The sequence below is a fragment of the Giraffa tippelskirchi genome, chromosome 8 (assembly GCF_054371585.1).
Source record: "Giraffa tippelskirchi isolate mGirTip1 chromosome 8, T2T-mGirTip1v1.2.pri, whole genome shotgun sequence".
NCBI classification, from domain to species: domain Eukaryota; kingdom Metazoa; phylum Chordata; class Mammalia; order Artiodactyla; family Giraffidae; genus Giraffa; species Giraffa tippelskirchi.
Window position 1 is genome coordinate 92,604,639 of NC_137282.1, and position 19,906 is coordinate 92,624,544.

A 19,906-nucleotide genomic window follows, 5' to 3' on the forward strand; every position below is an offset into this window, starting at 1 on the left:
TGAGTTTTCAGAGCTCTACCAGGCAGTTCACGACTCTGACTTAGCCTTCACTTCCTGACCACACAAATTCAAAGTCAGCCAGAGGTGGAGAGAGGAGTCTTCTCAGGTCTTTCCAGAGCATACACATAGCCCTGCACAAGTACATGTCCTATATTCTCATAAATATGTAGAACTTTTTCAAACTTCCCTGTGAACGTCTTATTTTCTGTTTTTCTCTTTTGCATTTTCATCAGCCTCTTGTTAACCCAACTGGTGTTGCTGCTTCAGACCTCTGTAGTGTAAAATGATGGCCAGTGAACTTTTTTAAAAAAATGCCCCTGGAATAGGGTTACTTTCACAGATCTAGCTCTGAATCAGGCCAAATAAAGACAAATTTTGAAAATGGAACTTCTCAGGAAACTTCCATCCAGGTCAAATAGTAATGATTCTCTTGGGTTAGGAATTCTGGGGAGATCCAAACCTATTTTATCATATACTGCTACTGCTAAGTCACTTCAGTCGTGTCCGACTCTGTGCGACCCCACAGACGGCAGCCCACCAGGCTCCGCCATCCCTGGGATTCTCCAGGCAAGAATACTGGAGTGGGTTGCCATTTCCTTCTCCAGTGAATCAAAGGGAAAAGCGAAAGTGAAGTCGCTCAGCCATGTCCGACTCTTAGCAACCCCATGGACTGTAGCCTACCAGGCTCCTCCGTCCGTGGGATTTTCCAGGCAAGAGTACTGGAGTGGGGTGCCATTGCCTTCTCCGTTACCATATACAGTGACTCTTAGATTGCCAATTTTCAGTTACTCTAGTTGTGAGGCCATTTGCGTCCAGGGTACCACAGAGATGGGAGGGAGGGGATGGAAATAGGGAAAATTAACACACCACAGGGTAGGCTATTTTTTTGAAGGTTCTGTTGTTTTCCTTTTTTTAATTTACAACTCTTTGTTTAACTGCAGAATGCTGAATAAGGTGATTTTCACAATTTTTACCAGTGTTCTCACGACCTTTACGGAGGAGCAGAATTTTGGAGATACTCTGTAACTCAAGAAATACTTCTTCCCCCTTGTTTAACATTGCACACATATGCCTATTACTATAGTTCACATGAAATGAATCTTTCATTAAGACATTTTCATGGAATAAAAATATGATTTTTACTCAGAAGAATTAACTTTGATTACCACAAAGTAGAAAATTCTGACTCACTTTCCCTAACTTCTAGTAAAATAAAATATAATAATCTCAAAACTAAGTATTATAGAGAAGATAAGGAAAATCTAAATTTTGTTACTCTAGGTAGATTGAATTTATATCAAAAGATTTTATTCTTCTGTATTCCTAGCAGAGTAGTTATTGTAAAAATAAATTATAAGATCATAAGAGATTAACATTCTTTGTAGTTATTCTAGGCCTAGTTCTCCTACCTCAGGAGTCACCAATTTTCTGCATTATTATATCCTTTATAACTCTTTTTTCATCCAAGGAGTTGAACAACTTTCTGTAGCTCTTCTGAAAAGGAAAACCCATTCTTTTGGTCATATATTCTCCCACTTCTCTTTTCCTCTCTGCAAGCATTAAATTTTAAAAAATCTTAAAAAGTCATTCCCAGGAAAAAAATAAAAGAACACATTGAATTACTTCTCTGTATTTGGGGGCTTGAGAGAGAAATTTAGTCTCATAAAAATAATCTCCTTTTTATACACCTTTTTCTGTGACTATGAAATTCTTTCCTGTAATATAAAGATATAATTGTTTGATTAATCTTATCATTTCTTTACTAGCTTTACTAATACACTTAATATTACAGTTACTTGTCCTATTACCTTTTATGGCTCAGATATATTGAGCCATTAACTCCATAGTAGGTACTTTAAACTCTTCGCCTGTGCCTTTATAGCACATTTGGGCACACATGAAAGAAAAACCAGGGCAGATCCTGGTACTTATGGCCTTTGTTTTGAATTTTCTCAGCCATCCGGTTCCAAACTTGCTCCACAATAATGCTGTCTTCATTGCCTACTCACACTTGGCTGTTCCTTCTTGCTTTACCCTGGCAACTTTAGTGGCTTTTAACCCCCAATCTTGGGCTCCATCCCCTTGGCTTCCCACAGTTTCCTTTCCTGGAGAGCGATCAACTCGTCATGGCTATCTTTCATGAAAACTCCCACATCTCCTCTTTCAGTACAGGGCCTTTAAAAGCAGTCCTTACCCCACAGAACAAAGTCTTGAATGATTAGGAGTTCATGGCTGCCTTAATTCCATCCATCTACATTGGGACCAAAATAAAATGGCCCATACTGGTAGTATATCTTTCCTAATGTTTAAATTCCTATTATATGGTGCCCAACTGGAGTGTTTAAAACTTCTTATAGGCGTCATGATAAGTAGCTTCATTTTTCATCAACTTCAAACATTAAAATAAATACCAAATATTATTCTTCTTGGATCTACACGTTTTGATCAACCAATGTCCAATCTTCTACCTTTATCCTAGGAGTGCATGTAACTGTATTTACTGATAATATATAATAATAAATTTCCTTAAAGAAGACATTGCATAAAAATTCTGGGGAAAAATGTTCCACAGTGTGCTTCATGGCTTTAACATATTTCATCTGCTCTAATATATTTCAAAATTAGATCACATCAAGCCACATTAGAAAATGCATAAGAGAAGAAAACAAAAACAGTAAAAAACATGTTTGGATGGTCACTCAGAACTATGAAAATATTCTCTGCTTACAAGAAATCCAAATTCCTTGGTCCCCTTCCAAGATTCTTTCACATCTGGTCACAACTTCACTTGCCTTTCCTAACTTCTGTTTCATTGTATTCATTCATTTCATGATGCCTGTGTTGAGAATACCCATCTCCTTTTCTCCATCTATGAAACCTCTGCCCACTTGCTGCAAGGCTAAATTCCAGCACCACCATCTCTTTGAAACTCTTTTCCTTCCTGTTGACAATACCTTCCATTCTAGGGTTCATCAGATGCAACAGAAATATCATTCTATGCATATATTTAGATAGCTTGTGAATTTTCTTGAGGACAGGGCTACGCACTTCAACATCTCTGAATCTGCAGGACTTAAAAGACTTGCTGCTGCACAGAAGTAATTTCATAAATGTTTCAGTGAATGAATTACATGGGGGCAGATGTCTGTAGGTAATAAAAATGACTATCTTGATATAGATTATGGTCTAGTAAAAGATGAAAAATAGCCACATAATTTGTAAAATAATATACTTGTTATTATTTTAGAGCAAAATAATAGACTTTCTTTCTCTTGATGTATTTATATAGATACAGATATATGGGGCTTCCCAGGTGGCACAGTGGTAAAGAATCTGCTTGCCAGTGCAGGAGGTTCAAGAGACACAGGTTTGATCCCTGAGTCAGGAAGATCCCCTGGAGAAGGGAATGGCTACCCACTTCAGTATTCTTGCCTGAAAATTCCATGGACAGAGGAGCCTGGCAGGCTACAGTCCATGGGGTATCCAAGAGTTGGACACAACAGAGCACACACACTTCAGCATAGATATAGATACCTACTGACCAGTCCTATTATAAGAAATACCTATGTTCTTAGCTTGATTACTAACTAATCATTTATTTGCTACAATCCTGGGATTTTAGAACCCATTTACTTGATTTAACTTTTTAGAAACTGGTTAAAGAAAAATAATTAAATCAAGTTGTTCAAATAATTCTAGAATTGACTAATACCTTAAAATATAATCAACTCACATTTCAAATTCAGGGATCCAGCAACATAGCTAAAATGTTACTGCTCATGAGTGGTGGTTATACTGAGTCAGAGAGTGCCACAGATTAAATATTCTTGCCAGGGCACCACCCTGGCACTCACTCCCTCCACTGTAGTCTTACAGTCTCTCTCATGTTGAAGCCTGCCAAGTTTTAGAGAAGTTTACTACTGTGTTAAGAACTGTCCCTCACCAGATTCTACAGTCAAATCTTTTTTCATAAGTACCCATTGCCCAAATGTCTTTGGACCAGGTTTCTGGCACAGACTTATCCAGGAAATAGAGAGGGAGGAACACCTTTTTTATATTTTAAGTGAAAAAACATTCACACAAGAACATTACACAATAACAAGACCAAAAAAGGTTGGCTGGTGGTGAAGTCCAAGTCCCACATTATTGTTATCATAAACATGACTTTATTTTGGTCATGGAAGACGTATCATGGGTTCTTAAGTCAAGATAGCAACAATGAATATGATAATTTCACGAAACTGCTTAATTTAACAAGCTTAAAATGAAACATACCATCGTTAGAATTGAGGACAAAACTGCTTATTTTCTGTTCCTAGTTATAAGTGAAAGAAGTTAATGGACAGCAGATTTTCAGTAGAAAAACAATTGTTCTACCCATTTTTGCCTCAGCAGAACATAACCCTGGAGTCTGATACATAGCAGGAACTCAAAATTTATTGAACTAGATTAAGCTGCTCATATGGGTTAGCCCCATGAATTAGTATCTCTGTCTTGGAGTGCATTATTCTAAACACATACATAGTAAAATTTTAAAATCTGAATCATCACGAAATCTTTATAAAAACAAACACCTCCCCCTAAACCCTCAAAGAGGGAGAATGATAGCATACTTGAAGCTACTTTAAAAAAACCTCTAACTTTTTGAAACACACCATTTTGTATTTTTCCTATAAAAATGCTACTTTAACATATAATAGTTTAAAAATTATTTATTATTGAGTAAAATTGACACTACCCTCGTACCCAGAGGGGGATACCTTTTTTATGTTGTGGCCGTGAGAACCCATGACCTTACTACCAAAGAACCCTGGCATACACCAGAAGCAGAACTCTAGATTCTCTTTTATTCCTAACCCCTGAGTGAAATTTTTCTTCTCTTATTAAAAAAAATTTTTTTGACAGCTAGCTAATTTGAAAAGCAATGCCATAAAGGGCTCTGATGTCTTAATGTATGCCCATTTTACAGGTTTTATAATTTTTATATCTTCAAGATAATTTCCTCACCCAAAAGTAAATATTCTAAAGGTAAGGATTCTAGAAACAATAATAGGCATTGATGGTAATGTTTTAGCCAAACGCTAAAGTTCCCTTCTGATGCCCATCCAATGACATCACTTCCAGTAGGGCCCACCACACAGAGGCCCTGACCTATGTTTCCAATGTCTATCTAATACTAATTCTTCTACCACTGAGAAGAATGATTCATTTCTATTACGCATTTACTTTAAAACTAGGCATGGTGCTAAATGCTTTGTAGGCATGTCTCATTTAATCTTCACAACAGTCTTCAAGGATAAGCAAAATTTTCATCCCCATTTTCCTTCTCAGAAAACTGAGCCTTAGAGAAATCAAGCAATTCTTCCTGTGTCATACAGCTCCTAGATGGCAGTTCCAGGACTTGAATCCACGCAGTCTTAACTCCAGAACCTACAGCAATCTTACTCATATGTTAGATAAGCTCCAAGGAGAATGCTTTGGAATGAAGTATCTTTCTCTTTTTTAGATTATTAGTCAGCAACCTCAATTACTTTTCCTTCATTTCACAGACTCTACTTTCCAAATTCTTAATCAGTTCAGCCTCTAACTTCTTAGTGTATTTTTAATTTTCACCAATATTTCCAAACTCTAAGAGATCTGATCAGATTGTCTCACTTAAAATAGAAAAGTATATAGCATAAAGTCTAGAGTTTAACACTGAGAAAAGTCAAAGTGTTAGTCACTCAGTGTGTCTAACTCTTTGTGACCCCATGAATTTGTCTTCTAGGCTCCTCTTTACATGAAATTCTCCATGCAAGAATACTAGAGTGGGTAGCCATTCCCTTCTCCAGTGAATCTTCCTGACCCAGGGATCAGACCCAGGGATCAAACCCAGGTCTCTTGCATTGCAGGCAGATTCTTTACCTTCTGAGCCCCCAGGGAAGATTTCAACATTAGCCATCAAGTAACTTAATATAATTACTAGTTTGTGACCACTACTTTTATCTTCTCTAAGCCTCAATTCACTCAGTGGCATGTCTTTCTGTTAGTTAGGATAAAACTGGTTGAGAAAGTAGCTTTTCTAACACTGATTTTTGTTTAGAAGTATTGAAATTTAGAAAATGAACACTTATTTTAAATTAACTTCTCTAGCAGTAGCTGTTTTCTCAGTCTCTGCATCTGCATTAACCTGACATGAAGAAGACTGATAAACACTGCTATAAGATTCATAACACATATGAAAATTAACTTCAAAAACCACAGCATTGGTAGTGGTGTTTATCACCATTATTCTGTAAATCCTAAAGGAGATTTTTAAAATATTTACACTCAAAGTATTTATTAACAACCCCCCCCCCAAAGAAAGGTAAAGTTCTCAGTAACTATAGGCTCAATTATAATTTTAGAATTTCTCTTTTAATTTTTTCTAATTGAACATATTGAAATTTTCTACAATTCCATATACATACATGCACATGTATATATGTGTTTGTATACCTATATGCACACATACACACAAATATTTTGTTGCTGTTCAGTCACTAAATCATGTCTGACTCTTTGAAACCTCTTGGACTGTAGCACGCTAGGCTCCTCTATCCTCCACTATCTCTCATAGTTTGCTCAAATTCACATACACTGAGTCAGTGATGAAATCTAACCATCCCATCCTCTGCTGCCCCCTTCTCCTTTTACCTTAAATCTTTCCCAGCATCAGGGTCTTTTTCAATGAGTCAGCTCTTTGCATCAGGTGGCCAAAGTATTAGAGCTTCAGCTTCAGCAACAGTCCTTCCAATGAATATTCAGAGTTGATTTCCTTTAGGATTGACTGGTTTGATCTCCTTGTAGTCCAGGGGGCTCTCAAGAATCTTCTCCAGCACCACAATTTGAAAGCATCAATTCTATGGAGCTCAGCATTTTTTATGATCCAACTCTCATATCTGTACATGACTACTGGAAAAACCATAGCTTTGATTATACGGACCACATACACTATTATGTTTTTGAAAACTGAGCAATTTGGATAAATAGTTTCGGGAAAATATTTATTATGATTTTTTAACATCTAAGTGAAAGTGAAAGTGTCAGTCACTCAGTCATCTCCTACTGTTTGTGACCCCATGCACTGTAGCCCACCAGGCTCCTCTGTCCATGGAATTCTCCAGGCAAGAATACTGGAGTGGATTGCCATTTCCTTCTCCAGGGGATCTTCCCAACCCAGGGATCAAACCTGGGTCTCCCGCATTGCAGGCAGATTCTTTACTGTCTGAGCCACAGGGAAGTCTTAAAGTCTAAGCAGAAGTCAATTAATTAGAATTTACCAATTATAGTGCAAAGCCCTTTGGGTCATGGTGAGAAGCATAAGATGCAGCTAAAACTACAGAAAGGTTACATATACACAGGAAAGGAATTCTGTCACAGAACTTTTCCAGAAAGAGGAAGGAAGTAGGTTGATAATATAAAGTTAACAAAAATCAGAGACTGGAAAGTCAAAGTGGAGTATTGAGAGCACTGAATGCAGGCAAAGTAGCTTCCCAAGGTGGTGCTAGTAGTAAAGACCCACCTGCCAATGCAGGAGACTTAAGAGAGTTGGGTTCAATCCCTGGGTCTGGAAGATCCCTGGGTCTGGAAGATCCCCTGGAGAAGGCATGACAACCCACTCCAGTATTCTTGCCTGGAGAATCCCACAGACAAAGAAGCCTGGCAGGCTACAGTCCATAAGGTTGCAAAGAATTGGACATGACTGGAGCGACTTAGCAGGCTTGCATGCAAAGGAGCCCAAGTACTGCCTAGTAGGTTAACTATGGCCCAACACAATGTAATTTTTTAGAGGCTTACAGGATTTTTAAATATATTTACTAAGGAGTGAATCACTTCACAATCATAAATTAGAAGAGGAATTCTTTGGCTGATAGGTCCCTTTCTGAGATGCGATGGACATCAACATTTCACCTCTACCCACCCAATTTTTGATCTTCATTAAACTTCTTAAATTTCATCTTCTCCAACATTTACCCTTGCGATCTTCTATTTGGCAGTCTATTCAACCGTCCTTGCGGCTTTCTCTCTGCCCTTCCTTGGATTCTCTGTACTGTGTCACCTGTACTGTATTCCAGGCAACAAGTCCTCCTTTGGGTGGCACTCTTGTCCTGCCTGACTCTAGTCCTGCTAGACAGAAATATTCAATTAGTAGTTAAACTGAATCCAATCCAGTAGAGTTGCATAGAATTGAGTCCCTCTACCACCTGTAAGGGGCTTCCCAGGTAGGTCAGAGGTAAAGAATCCACCTGCCAATGCAGGAGATGGGAGTTTGATCCCTGGGTCAGGAAGATCCCCTGGAGGAGGAAACGGAACCTTCTTCAGTATTCTTGCCTGGAAAATTCCATGAACAGAGGAACTTGGCGGGTTACAGTCCTTGGGGTCACAAAGAGTCAGACATGACTGAGCCACTGAGAGTGTGCACACACACACACACACACACACACACACACACACACACTCTACCTGTAAATACAAGTCCACTCATCCATTACTTCCCCTTCTTTGAAATTCTCAAAACCATTAAAACATATCTGATCTAAATACAGCAAGTATTTGGTGAAGTTACCATGTAGATGTGGCTCTTGACTCAAAGGATGTACAACTCACCAGACAAAGAAGCACTGCAAATTTCTACATGGAGGAAATAACATACACCCAAATTAATGCATTCTTATTTATAAAAGTCTGTAGCAACAAGAAATAAAACAGTGCCCTAAATTATTTCTTAGGTTCAATTTCCAGTGTACAAACATCCAAACTGAGATTAAACAAATAGCCCACACACATTCCATTTCTAACGAGACTGTTTTCCTCCCTTCCTTCCCCTCTGGATTCCCTTTTGCCTTTCTCTCTTTCCCCTTTTCTCCCAGTCTTAGCTCTCCTTTCCTCCAGCTATCACACTTTTCTCAAAGAAAAGCCTCCGTGTGACCACGAATCAGCAGAAAGGAAGCAAACCCTGATTAGGGAAAGCCAAGCCCTCAGAGGGGCGTGTCGGGGTGGACTCCCCCACCCGCTTTGAGTGCAAAAGGGCTGGACAGCGAAGTTCAAGTGCCCGCAGGAGAGACGCGCGGCAACCAAATTCGCTCACTGTCATAGACGGACTGATCCCTTCTGCGCAATCGGACCCCAGGAAGCCGCCCTGCTCCCCTTACTGGCCGAGGAGCGCTGTGAAAGCGCCTGGTGCCCAACCCCCGGGAGAAGCAGGGGTGCGAAGGCGGAGCCACTGGGCTAACGACACCCCCGCAAGGTCCGGCCCTCGCCCGCGTTCCTACCACCTTAGGGAGTTGGCACGGGGAGCGGGATCACCCTCTCAATGAAAGGCTGATGTCCCTTTAAGGTTTGCTTCGCAGCTCGTGGACTTTAGCCTAAACAAGGACCCGCGAAGCTGGCTTTATTTGTCCATGTCTCAGACAGAGCCTGGGAGGCTGCCAGTGGGATTCAGAGCACGAAGAGGGGGCGGGGGCGATGTGGCAATTCTGCGATTTAGCGTGAACCGAACTTAGAGGCACTGGTGGAAAACACAGGAAATCGCCCCGCTGCTCCCCGGGCGCCGGTGCCGACCTGCCAGTGACTGAGACCCCGGGCGCGAGCAACGCGGCTCCTGCGCGCGGTTCAGCTGAGTCCTCGCCTCCGATCCCGCGCGTCCCCGGGCGCTGCGGCCACTCCAGTCATGGACCCCCGGCGCCCCACCAGCCCAGGGGTCGCTGTCGCCTACTGCTGGCTCCTCTCCGGTGAGTGACCCTGCTTTTCTCCGAGCATCTCCTGAGCGCGGGACTCCGGGAGGGAGGCGCGCAGAGCTTCGGCCCGGCCCGGAGTGGAGAAGGGAGCGCAGATCCACTTTCGGGCGCTCCAGGTAGTCCGGGCAGGTTGGAGCTCTGAAAGCAGTTTTCTGTGTTGGGTTTCCAGTGTGAATTACTTTTGAAGTTGTTTCAAAACCCTCCGCCTCAATGATGGGGGGAGCGGTGCTGAAAACTTTACAAGGTGGAATTGATTTTTCAAGTGATAGTTGTTTTTGACAATATGCATGGTATTTTAGGACTTTGCTGATGGCTTCTACTTTCCTTTTTCGTGTCTGTGTGTAGAGTTTCTACTTTAAGGTTGCTCAAGAGTGGACATTATTCATTTTCTTTCTCTTATGTACTCAAGATAGTTTCTGCTACAGAGGAGGCAAGAGAAGAATGAAAGGCAAAGTTGTCTGGTGCCGAAATTATGTTTCTGTGTTAGCACCCAGGAAAAGGAACATATTGAAATTAAGGAAGGAGTAGTGAACATTTACTTTGAGAATTAGCAGAATAATTTTTAAAACACAAAATAAAGTATTGTTACTTATGCATAAATAGGTATCTTTTAGGAGAGACTTCAGCACAGTGGAGATGTAAGCTTACGCTCAATTTAGGGGAGAAAAAAAGGTTGAATCAAAGCATTTTCTAAGATTTTCCAAATCATTAACCGATGGTTAGATCTTTTCTACCAGTTACTGACTGAGCGGGAAAAGTTGCAAGGGTGAAAGAAAGAGAAGGCAGATGGCTGGAGCTTTGTGTGAAAAAGGCCAATAATCCAAACAGTGTCAACTTCTGAACAGCTTTACAGTCAGTGAATGGCTGACCGTATAAGCGAAAGTCACTATCCTTTACACGTTTGAGCTGTGTGTGCATCCATGTTAAGTCATGTCCAATTTATGCAACGCTATGGACTGTAGCCTGACAGGCTCCTCTGTCCACGGGATTTTCCAAGAATACTGGAGTGGGTAGTCATACCCTCCTCCAGGGGATTTTCCTGTTCCAGGGATCCATCCCAAGTCTCTTACTGTCTCCTGCACTGGCCGGCGGGTTCTACCACTAGCGCCACCAGGGAAGCTCATTTGACCTATGATTCCTCTCCAACTCAATTTTTTTGGAAGCTGTTTGCATCTTGTTCTTGTTGTTCAAAATTTGAATGTTTTAGTAAGTACTCAAGTTGTACCTTTCTCATTTTACTGAATAAGCAGTCACTAATTTAGAAATGGGTTTCCCTGGTAGCTCCTTTGGTAGAGAATCTGCCTGCAATGCAGGAGACCCCTCTTCAGTTCCTGGGTCTGGAAGTTCCCCTGGAGAAGGGATAGGCTACCCACTCCAGTATTCTCGGGTTTCCCTGGTGGCTCAGACAATAAAGAATCTGTCTGCAATGTGGGAGACCTGGGTTCGATCAGGAGAATTCCATGGACAGAGGACCCTGGCAGGCTACAGTCCATGGGGTCACAAAGAGATGGACACGACTGAGTGACTTTCAGTGTAGAAATAATCAAACGAGGTTTGCAAATCCTCTGAAAATAATGAAATGCAAAAAAAAAAAAAAAGTAAACAAATTACAATTTCATATATATATATATTCAACTACTTTATTTCCTTATGCCTAAAACAGCTGTAAGCTGCATACTGTTGGTTTTCTGTAATTATTGGGAGTAATGCATGCATCTGTGCTAAGTCGCTTCAGTAGCATCCAACTCTTTGTGACCCGATGGACTGTAAGCCCACCAGACTTCTCTGTCCATCGGATTCTCCAGGCAAGAATACTAGAGTGGGTTGCTATGCTCTCTTCCAGGGGATCTTCCCAACCCATGGATTGAACCTGCATCTCTTATGTCTCCTGCACTGGCAAGCAGGTTCTTTACCACTAGTGCCACCTGGGAAGTCCATTGTGGGTAATAAACCTTGCTAAATCCAAGAAGGGACTTAAAGGAAAATAATGCATGAAGGGCTTCCCTGGTGGCTCAGACAGTAAAGAATCTGCCTACAATGCAAGAGACCCATGTTCAATCCCTGAGTGGGGAAGATCCCCTGGAGAATCTTGTTAAAACCAGTAAGGGGGTTAAAGGAAAATAATGCAACAGTTCAGTTCAGTTCAGTCACTCAGTTGTGTCCAACTCTTTGCGACCCCATGAATCGCAGCACGCCAAGCCTCCCTGTCCATCACCAACTCCCGGAGTTTACCCAAACCCATGTCCATCGAGTCGGTGATGCCATCCAACCATCTCATCTTCTGTCATCCCCTTCTCTTCCTGCCCCCAATCCTTCCCAGCATTAGGGTCTTTTCCAATGAGTCAACTCTTCGCATGAGGTGGCCAAAGTATTGGAGTTTCAGCTTCAACATCAGTCCTTCCAATTAACACCCAGGACTGATCTCCTTTAGGATGGACTGGTTGGATCTCCTTGTAGTCCAAGGGACTCTCAAGTCTTCTCCAACACCACAGTTCAAAAGCATCAATTCTTCAGCGCTCAGCTTTCTTCACCGTTCAACTCTCACATCCACACATGATCACTGGAAAAACCATAGCCTTGACTAGACGGACTTTTGTTGGCAAAGTAATGTCTCTGCTTTTAAATATGCTATCTAGGTTGATCATAACCTTCCTTCCAAGGAGTAAGCATCTTTTAATTTCATGGCTGCAATCACCATCAGCAGTGATTTTGGAGCCCAAAAAATAGTGCATACACATTTCTAAATTACATTTAATTCTCTTTTGTGTGTGTGTGTGTATATATATATATATATATTATATATTATTCAACCATATTAAAGTTATTATCTAAGAATCAACAGGTTCCTCATATGTGCTATATTGTTGTTGTTTAGTCATTAAGTCATGTCCTATTCTTTTATGACCCCACGAACTGTAGCCCACCAGGCTCCTCTGCCTATGGGATTTCCCAGGCAAGAATACTGGAGTGGGTTGCCATTTCCTTCTCCAGGGGATCTTCTGACCCAGTGATATAACCTGAGTCTCCTGCATTGGCAGGCAGATTGTTTACCACTGAGCCAACTGGGAAGCCTTCTTATGTGCTATATTTATGCCCATTTCACAGCATAACACAAGGATCTAAAATTTGATGTCTTCTTTTCCTCCATTGGTATTCTGTCAGTCACCACGTTGTCAGCTTCCTTACAAACTTCTCAGCAATCCATAGAGTCCACAACTAATCTGGGGTCTTATCACCATAACCACCCACGCACAGTACTATAGAACTCATCTTCTGTCTTCAGTCTGAACTTAACCTCGAATTAATCTTCCTAATACATAGTTTTTATCATACCTTAGTCTTTAGCCAAAAACCTTTGGTGGCTCTATGTTATCCATAAGATAAAATCCACAATTCTCAACCAACCTTTCAGGGTCTGCCCTAATCCAGTACCTTCTGTCTCCTACTATGCCTCTTATCAGTTTCCTATTGCTGTCATAACAGATTGCCCCAGATTTAATAGCTTAAAATAAGACAAATTTACCACTTATCGTTATATGGGTCAGAAGTCTCACTGGGCTAAAATCAAGATGTTGGCAGGGCTGCGTTTTTTCTGGAGGTTCTAGAGGAGAATCCATTTCCTTGCCTTTTCCAGATTGTAAAAGCAATCGGCATTCCTTGGCTTGTAGCTCCATCCTCCATCTTCAAAGCCAGTAAAGCAGCATCTTCAACTCTTTCCTGTAACTGCTTCTTCATCACATCTTCTCTGATGCTGACCCTATTTCCTTCCTCATATAAAAATGCTAATTATGCTGGGCTCCCCTGAATAATCCAGGATAATCTCTCCAGCTCAAGATTCTTAATTTAATCATTTATACCAAATCCCTTTGGCCATATATAGTGATACATTTGCAAGCTCCAGGGATGAGGAAATGAAGATATATGAAAGACCATTATTCTGCCTAGCAAAACCTCTGAACATAAACTGCCAGTCATGACAGCCAGTCACATTTCCTTATTTCCCCCCATTAGTCCTCATGCTTATTTTGCTACTGTGCATATGATACCATTTTACGCATCTAGAAAAGCATTCCACCCTTCTTTCTTACTACCCCATGCCCTCTAAACAAACTCTCTCCAGTCTTCAAAGCTGGGTTTACATCACAACAACCATCTCTCTAATAAACCATCTCAGTAAACTTCCCATTATATTTAGGACTATCTTGTATTAACTTTTCTCAACATTTAAACATGATTCATCAAGAGAGATGCCCTTCTCTATGTCTGAAGTCTTTATCATTACTTTAAATATGTCAAAGTCCCAGCAAAAGAACTAGTGGCACATATAAAGGATTTAGTTGAAGAAAATTGACTTAAATTAAGGGACTGTTTGCAGAAACATAGACAGGAATTGACAAAAGTTGGTGGAGCACATAGAACAAGCAGGAACAAGTAAGAAGAAAGCACTTGAAGCAACGTGAGATGAAAAGCCACTGCTGTTCCTAGGCATGACGGGGTAGCAATGTCAGCCTGACCATGAACTCTGGCTATGGGAGGGGGACCACTGGACAGGAGCTGTGGCCATAAGAAGCAGAATGCAGCTAGTGCCAAAGCTGAAGCCCAGCAGGGAGAAAACAGGGGAAATGAATACCCTGCCTTTTCCTCCTACCCCCTAATGCCTTGCCCAGCTCTCCCACTGGTCATGTCCAAATGGCAAAATTCAAACTCCCAGGAGACAAAGATCAAGACAATAACAGAAAAGAACTAGCACAACTTATTGCTGAAAGGCTCATATTTTTTGAGAATGTATTAGATATGAAGCCCTGTGCCAAGAATTTTGCACATATTACATTTTAGTCTCAAAAAGGGGAAATTCTGGAACTATTATTCATATTTTACAGATGAAGAAACTAAGAGACTAATTTGACTAAAGTCACACAATTAATAAATGGCAAAGCCTATACTCTATTCAGATCTCTTATGTTCTGAAATAATATACCATTTTGGAAAAGACCATGATGCTGGGAAATACTGAAGGCAAAAGGAGAAGGGGGTGACAGAGGATGAGATGGTTAGATAGCATCACCAACTCAGTGCCCATGAATCTGAGCAAACTCGAGGAGATAGTGAAGGATGGGAAGCCTGGCGTGCTGCAGTCCATGGAGTGGCAGAGTCGGACATGACTTTGGGACTGAATAACAACAATTGGCTGTCTAAATATAAATCCATTTCCCTCTTGCTCAACCCTCTAAATGTTAAATCCAAGTCTAATTGTCTAAAAGACTTTGATAAGGATCTGATTAATGATGAAGTGGGTCTGTTTTCCATGACTTTTAGGTATATAGTGAAATAAGATGATGTCCCTTCCTACATTAATTATAACTCAAATAAGACTCATTATAACTCAAAATTACTCAAAATAACTCAAATTATAACTCAAAAAATTATAATCTCTGGCTATTAAAAATACAAATACAAAATTATCCCTAATTGAGTTGTGTTCTTTCCTCCCTAGAAACATTTCAGCTAGACTACAAGCAGGAGTCTTCTTTTATGACTTTTTTCACAGGCAAGATTTCCCATTCTAAAAGAAGTCCAGTGAGCTAATGGCTGGATATGGAAGGAAGTCAGTCACTTACTTATAACAAAGAAATGACCTCCAATGACATACAATGGATTGTCAGAACTGCTGAAAATAGTGAAAATATTTAAGTCATTATGAAATCTGTAAAGTCAGCAATAAATTCAGAGGACTTTTGTTCATTTGTTTAATGAATGGGCAGTAATGGTAGCAATAAAATATACATGCCAAACTAGTTTGCCTACTTTTCTTCCCTGCTCTCATACTGTTATTTCGATGCATGAGCTCTAGAGCCACAACTTATAACTGTTGATCTTACTTCCTAAGATGGATGCTCCTCTGCCTGGGTTCCAACACCTCAAGCCAACAAACATCCCATTAGATGCAGAACTTGCTGAACTTTAATATGCTCCTTAACTAATTTATGGAACTTCCCTGGTGGCTCAGATGGTAAAAGCGTCTGCGTACAATGAGGGAGACCCGGGTTCGACCCCTGGTTTGGGAAGATCCCCTGGAGAAGGAAATGGCAACCCACTCCAGTATTCTTGCCTGGAAAATCCCATGGACGGAGGAGCCTGGTAGGCTACAGCCCATGGGGTCGCAAAGAGTCGGACATGACTGAGTGACTTCACTTTAACTAATTTATAAAATAAAGGAGCTCATGTTTTAAATATATTCAGAAAACTAGGCATCAAAATGCTATTCTTTACCTACACCACTCTTCTGTTGTATGAAATACAATACAGTGTATCTGAATTCTTGTTAAGAAATTGAGATGAAAGAGATTTGGAATCATTGTCACAATGCTAAAGTCAGAATACATTGCCAATTCAGAGTGGTCCCTGACTGGAGAATTGTATTTGCTCTCAAAGCCAGTACAGTAGAGTATCAACAGATGTAAATGAGCCGAATATATTCTTGTCTTTATGATTATTGAGCTTCTTTCAGCTCCTCCATTGTGCCAGCTCTGAAATCTCCTGCATAAGCAGTTATGGTGCTACTGATCCTCAAGTGTCCATGTGAATGTTATTTCCATGAAGCCAGTGGAGTAGACTGAACCCTTCCTCCCCCAGATACTTGTATGCCTCTAGCACCTTTGCTTCTATAATATACAGCATATTAAAATTAAACATCAAGTTGTCTGTTTTCCCAGATTAGTGTATGCTCTGTTGAGAATAGGGTCTTTGTTTATTATCCTTACCATCTATGAATAATAGGTACTTGAAAATTTGCTATTGAGTGAGTCACAAAAGAACAGACTACAAACAAATTCATAAAATAATAAAGGAGTCAAGTTGTCTCTTTTAGTTATATCAGGAATATTCTACCTATTTCTAGCTATCCATATTTGTATCTAGTTGAATGGAAATCACCATCAAGTGACTGATGCTCCAGTATTTTAGGTACTATTAAGAAAGAAAAGTACTGCCAATCCAATTATAATTGCTGAACCTACAGATGCCTCCCAGTTTCAAGAGATGTTAAAATGTTGAAATATATACATCTGAAAATTATAATAAACAACATGCAGTATATCTACATGCAATTTTCTATCACATTTTTAAAAACTGCATCATAAGATTCCAAACACACTTCTAGATACAAAGATAGGAACATTGTCCCCCTTTTAGTTCTCTTCCAGGGACAAGTTTGATTCAGGGAATAATCACTCCTCTGACACCAGCAACTTCACCAGATCCCAATAACAGAGCTTCCTTTGAATACTCTAAGAGGAAGCTTAGGGAGAAAAGTGACTTTAAAGTAATTTAAAAATGTTCCAGGTCACAGGATCAATAACTCTAGTTTTGGCAGGCTTTAATATCTCTAATATTCTTTCATATCAGTGGTTAGTACCAGGGCCAAGTATATTTGACGGGACCTTATTTTTTATCAAATGTCTTTTCCAACTTAAAAGGAAGATTAAAAAGTCAAGTAAATCTTAAAAGGCAACTAAAATATATGCACTGGTTGGAATTAAGAATTCACTTTATGTGCAAAAACATTAATATTGCTTTATAAAAATGGTAGAGCTCTATAAACAAAATAAGTGAAAAATCTTTGAAAAATCATTATAATTCAGATAGTAAAAGCAGTGAAGACATATTTTTTTGGTATGAACTCTCTGAGATCTGCTGAAATAAATGAAAATTCTTAAATTTGAATAGGATACCTAAATCAATCACATTAGAACCTCAAATGATTAAGATGAATGGTCTGCATATTTTATTATAAATCCTATACTCCTAATACAACTTACAAATGTGCTTTTCAAAATTTTCTTTTTAACTATATACTTTTAGTTTGCCAAGTACTACAGTTTGAAAATTCAAAGGTATTGACCAGTTCCTAAAATTACATATTTTATTGTAATATTTTAATAAAATAATCCTATATTATATAGAGATTCATACAAACAGGAATATACCCTCCCACACACTTTTGTTGATAAGATTATTTATTTAGTAGGAGGCTTTATATTGTTTTGTGACAGTTGCAAGTTAAGTATTTTTAATCACAGGAAATTTAGATAGTGAGTACAGTAAGTTCCTTAAAGCAAAACAAAACACTTTCCCCTTTTCGCTTTTATCATTTTACTTGAACTAGCTGAATAACCCTCCCAGTCAACCACTAACTTTGCTTGTGGAGGTCACATAGGCATCTTTGTACAATCTAAGGTTAGCACATTCTCTCTTAAATAACTATTGCAATCATCACTAGAAATTTATAGTAAGAGTGCTGGCTGTTTATTCTGTAAAGATCATTTTCCAAACCAAGTGTAATACCAATTGTCATCATACATTATTTTAAAACATTTTAAGACCTCTTTCTCACTAAGATGTATTTAAAATTAATCATTTTCTTATCCATGCATAGATAGCTCAAAAAATGAAATAGGTTTACAAAAACTTATCTTAAGAGAAATCTTCCTTTCAAATTATTAGTAACATTATAAAATAGAATGTGATTTCATAATTTTAAGATGTCAGTGATAGACAAGTTAAAAACCCTGAATTAAAGAAGAGCTAATAACCACTCATTCTTTCATATAATTATGATAATGTACCAGTTGTTGTGCTGGGTTCCAGGAACATGTGAAAAGCTATACAAAGAACACAATAAAAGGTAGTGTCTGCCCTTAAGAAGCTCAGAGTCTGAAAAAAGTAATAGACAAGCAGACAAGCAATAACAGGAAAAGCCCCCAAGGCAGAGAAAGCAAAATATTAGGTTTGTGTTGTTGGAAAGTAACCTTTGCAAAAAATATAAGATGGACACAAGAAAATGTATACAGCCTCTACTATTTAAGGGTCACTGTGCTAAGTACAGGATATTCAAGCAAGACAGCCCATTAGCCCTGCTGCTATCACACAAATCATTTCTAAAGTTATTGTTATAATAGGAAGGATTGTAATCAGTTCATCACGAGGTATATGAGCCATCTCATGCAGCAGGAGTAACCTAAGGTTTCCCTGGAAAGGAGGTAGTAAGTAGTATACATAAATGCACCCAACAGATCATCCATCATTCAACTCTACCAAATCAGTTATTTTTCAAGGCTGAATAATTGTGATCATGTTAAAGTGAGCCCTTGCTCCTTGCTTTGTCTGATCCAAATCTCTAGTTTCAAGCCAGGTATTCTTAGAGATTTACAACAATACCTTACATGTCTATAGTGTTTCACAATTTTCAAAGTATCATAATCTCATTAAAACCTTCTAAGGGATAGTGAATGAGAGAGGCAGACAATCTTATTTATAATTTACAGCAAAAAAGTTTAGGTTTATAGAGGTTGGGAACTTATCTAAAGTTGCTAAAATGTAGCTAGAAAAGAACATAACTCAGGTCTGCTAACTCTTGGCATGCAAACATTAACATTAGTATTGGTCTTTTACCACTAAAATCAGCCTTAGAAGAATCAGATTCAAAACTGAAAATAAATGTGTCAGGGTGAGATTATGAGTAGTGTTTTAATTTTTTTTAAATACCTTTGCAGAATAGGTTTTACAATCAAAAAAAATTTAATTACTGAATTCAATTTCCTCAATTCCTAAGTAAAAGAAGTTCAGTTTCAAAGAAATTAAGTGGTGCCAGAAATTATAGTAAAAAACAATTGACAGTATAAGAATTACAATCCAGGATACTTGACTTCTAGCCCAACTGTCTTTCTGAGACACTGGAAGTATATCAAAAACAACAAATTGAAAGCTTTTGGAAGCAACAACACTGCCTTCTCTTTTTTCTGGAAAGATTAATATAAATAAAAGTTTATAGGAAAAATAGATATAATTAAAGTTACTGATACAAAGGTTTCTATCTTCAAAGAGCCAATAAATAAGTATAAAATTAGGATTTAAAGCAACATAGTTAAATTGTGGGTTTTTTCCTCATGATTTTGCTTATTTAAAGATTGAAAATACTCTATACTGCTACATGTTATATGACTACTGTAACCACAGAAATCTGAAAATAAGGGGAATTACTTTGTAAACCAGGTGAGCTATAGTTAAACAATATCAGTGTCTTAAGAAGTATCTGTAATAATGTTAAATATAGTTGCTACATTTTTTATCTCATCCACACAGCTCGTCAT

The 19,906-nt window shown here is 39.0% G+C and overlaps 1 protein-coding gene and 1 long non-coding RNA gene across 2 annotated transcripts in view; one reads left to right on the forward strand and one right to left on the reverse strand.

Annotated features, from left to right (window-relative positions):
• Positions 1 to 19,906, reverse strand: part of LOC145516525 (uncharacterized) — a 365,062-nt gene that overhangs the window by 342,351 nt on the left and 2,805 nt on the right. The window lies entirely within an intron of this gene.
• The window catches only part of ITGA1 (integrin subunit alpha 1), a 154,706-nt gene continuing 143,871 nt past the window's right edge, over positions 9,072 to 19,906 (forward strand). The window contains exon 1 of the mRNA XM_081517739.1: positions 9,072 to 9,752. Within this exon, the coding sequence (XP_081373865.1) occupies positions 9,692 to 9,752 (61 nt within the window). The 5' untranslated portion in view covers positions 9,072 to 9,691. The remainder of the gene's footprint in view (positions 9,753 to 19,906) is intronic.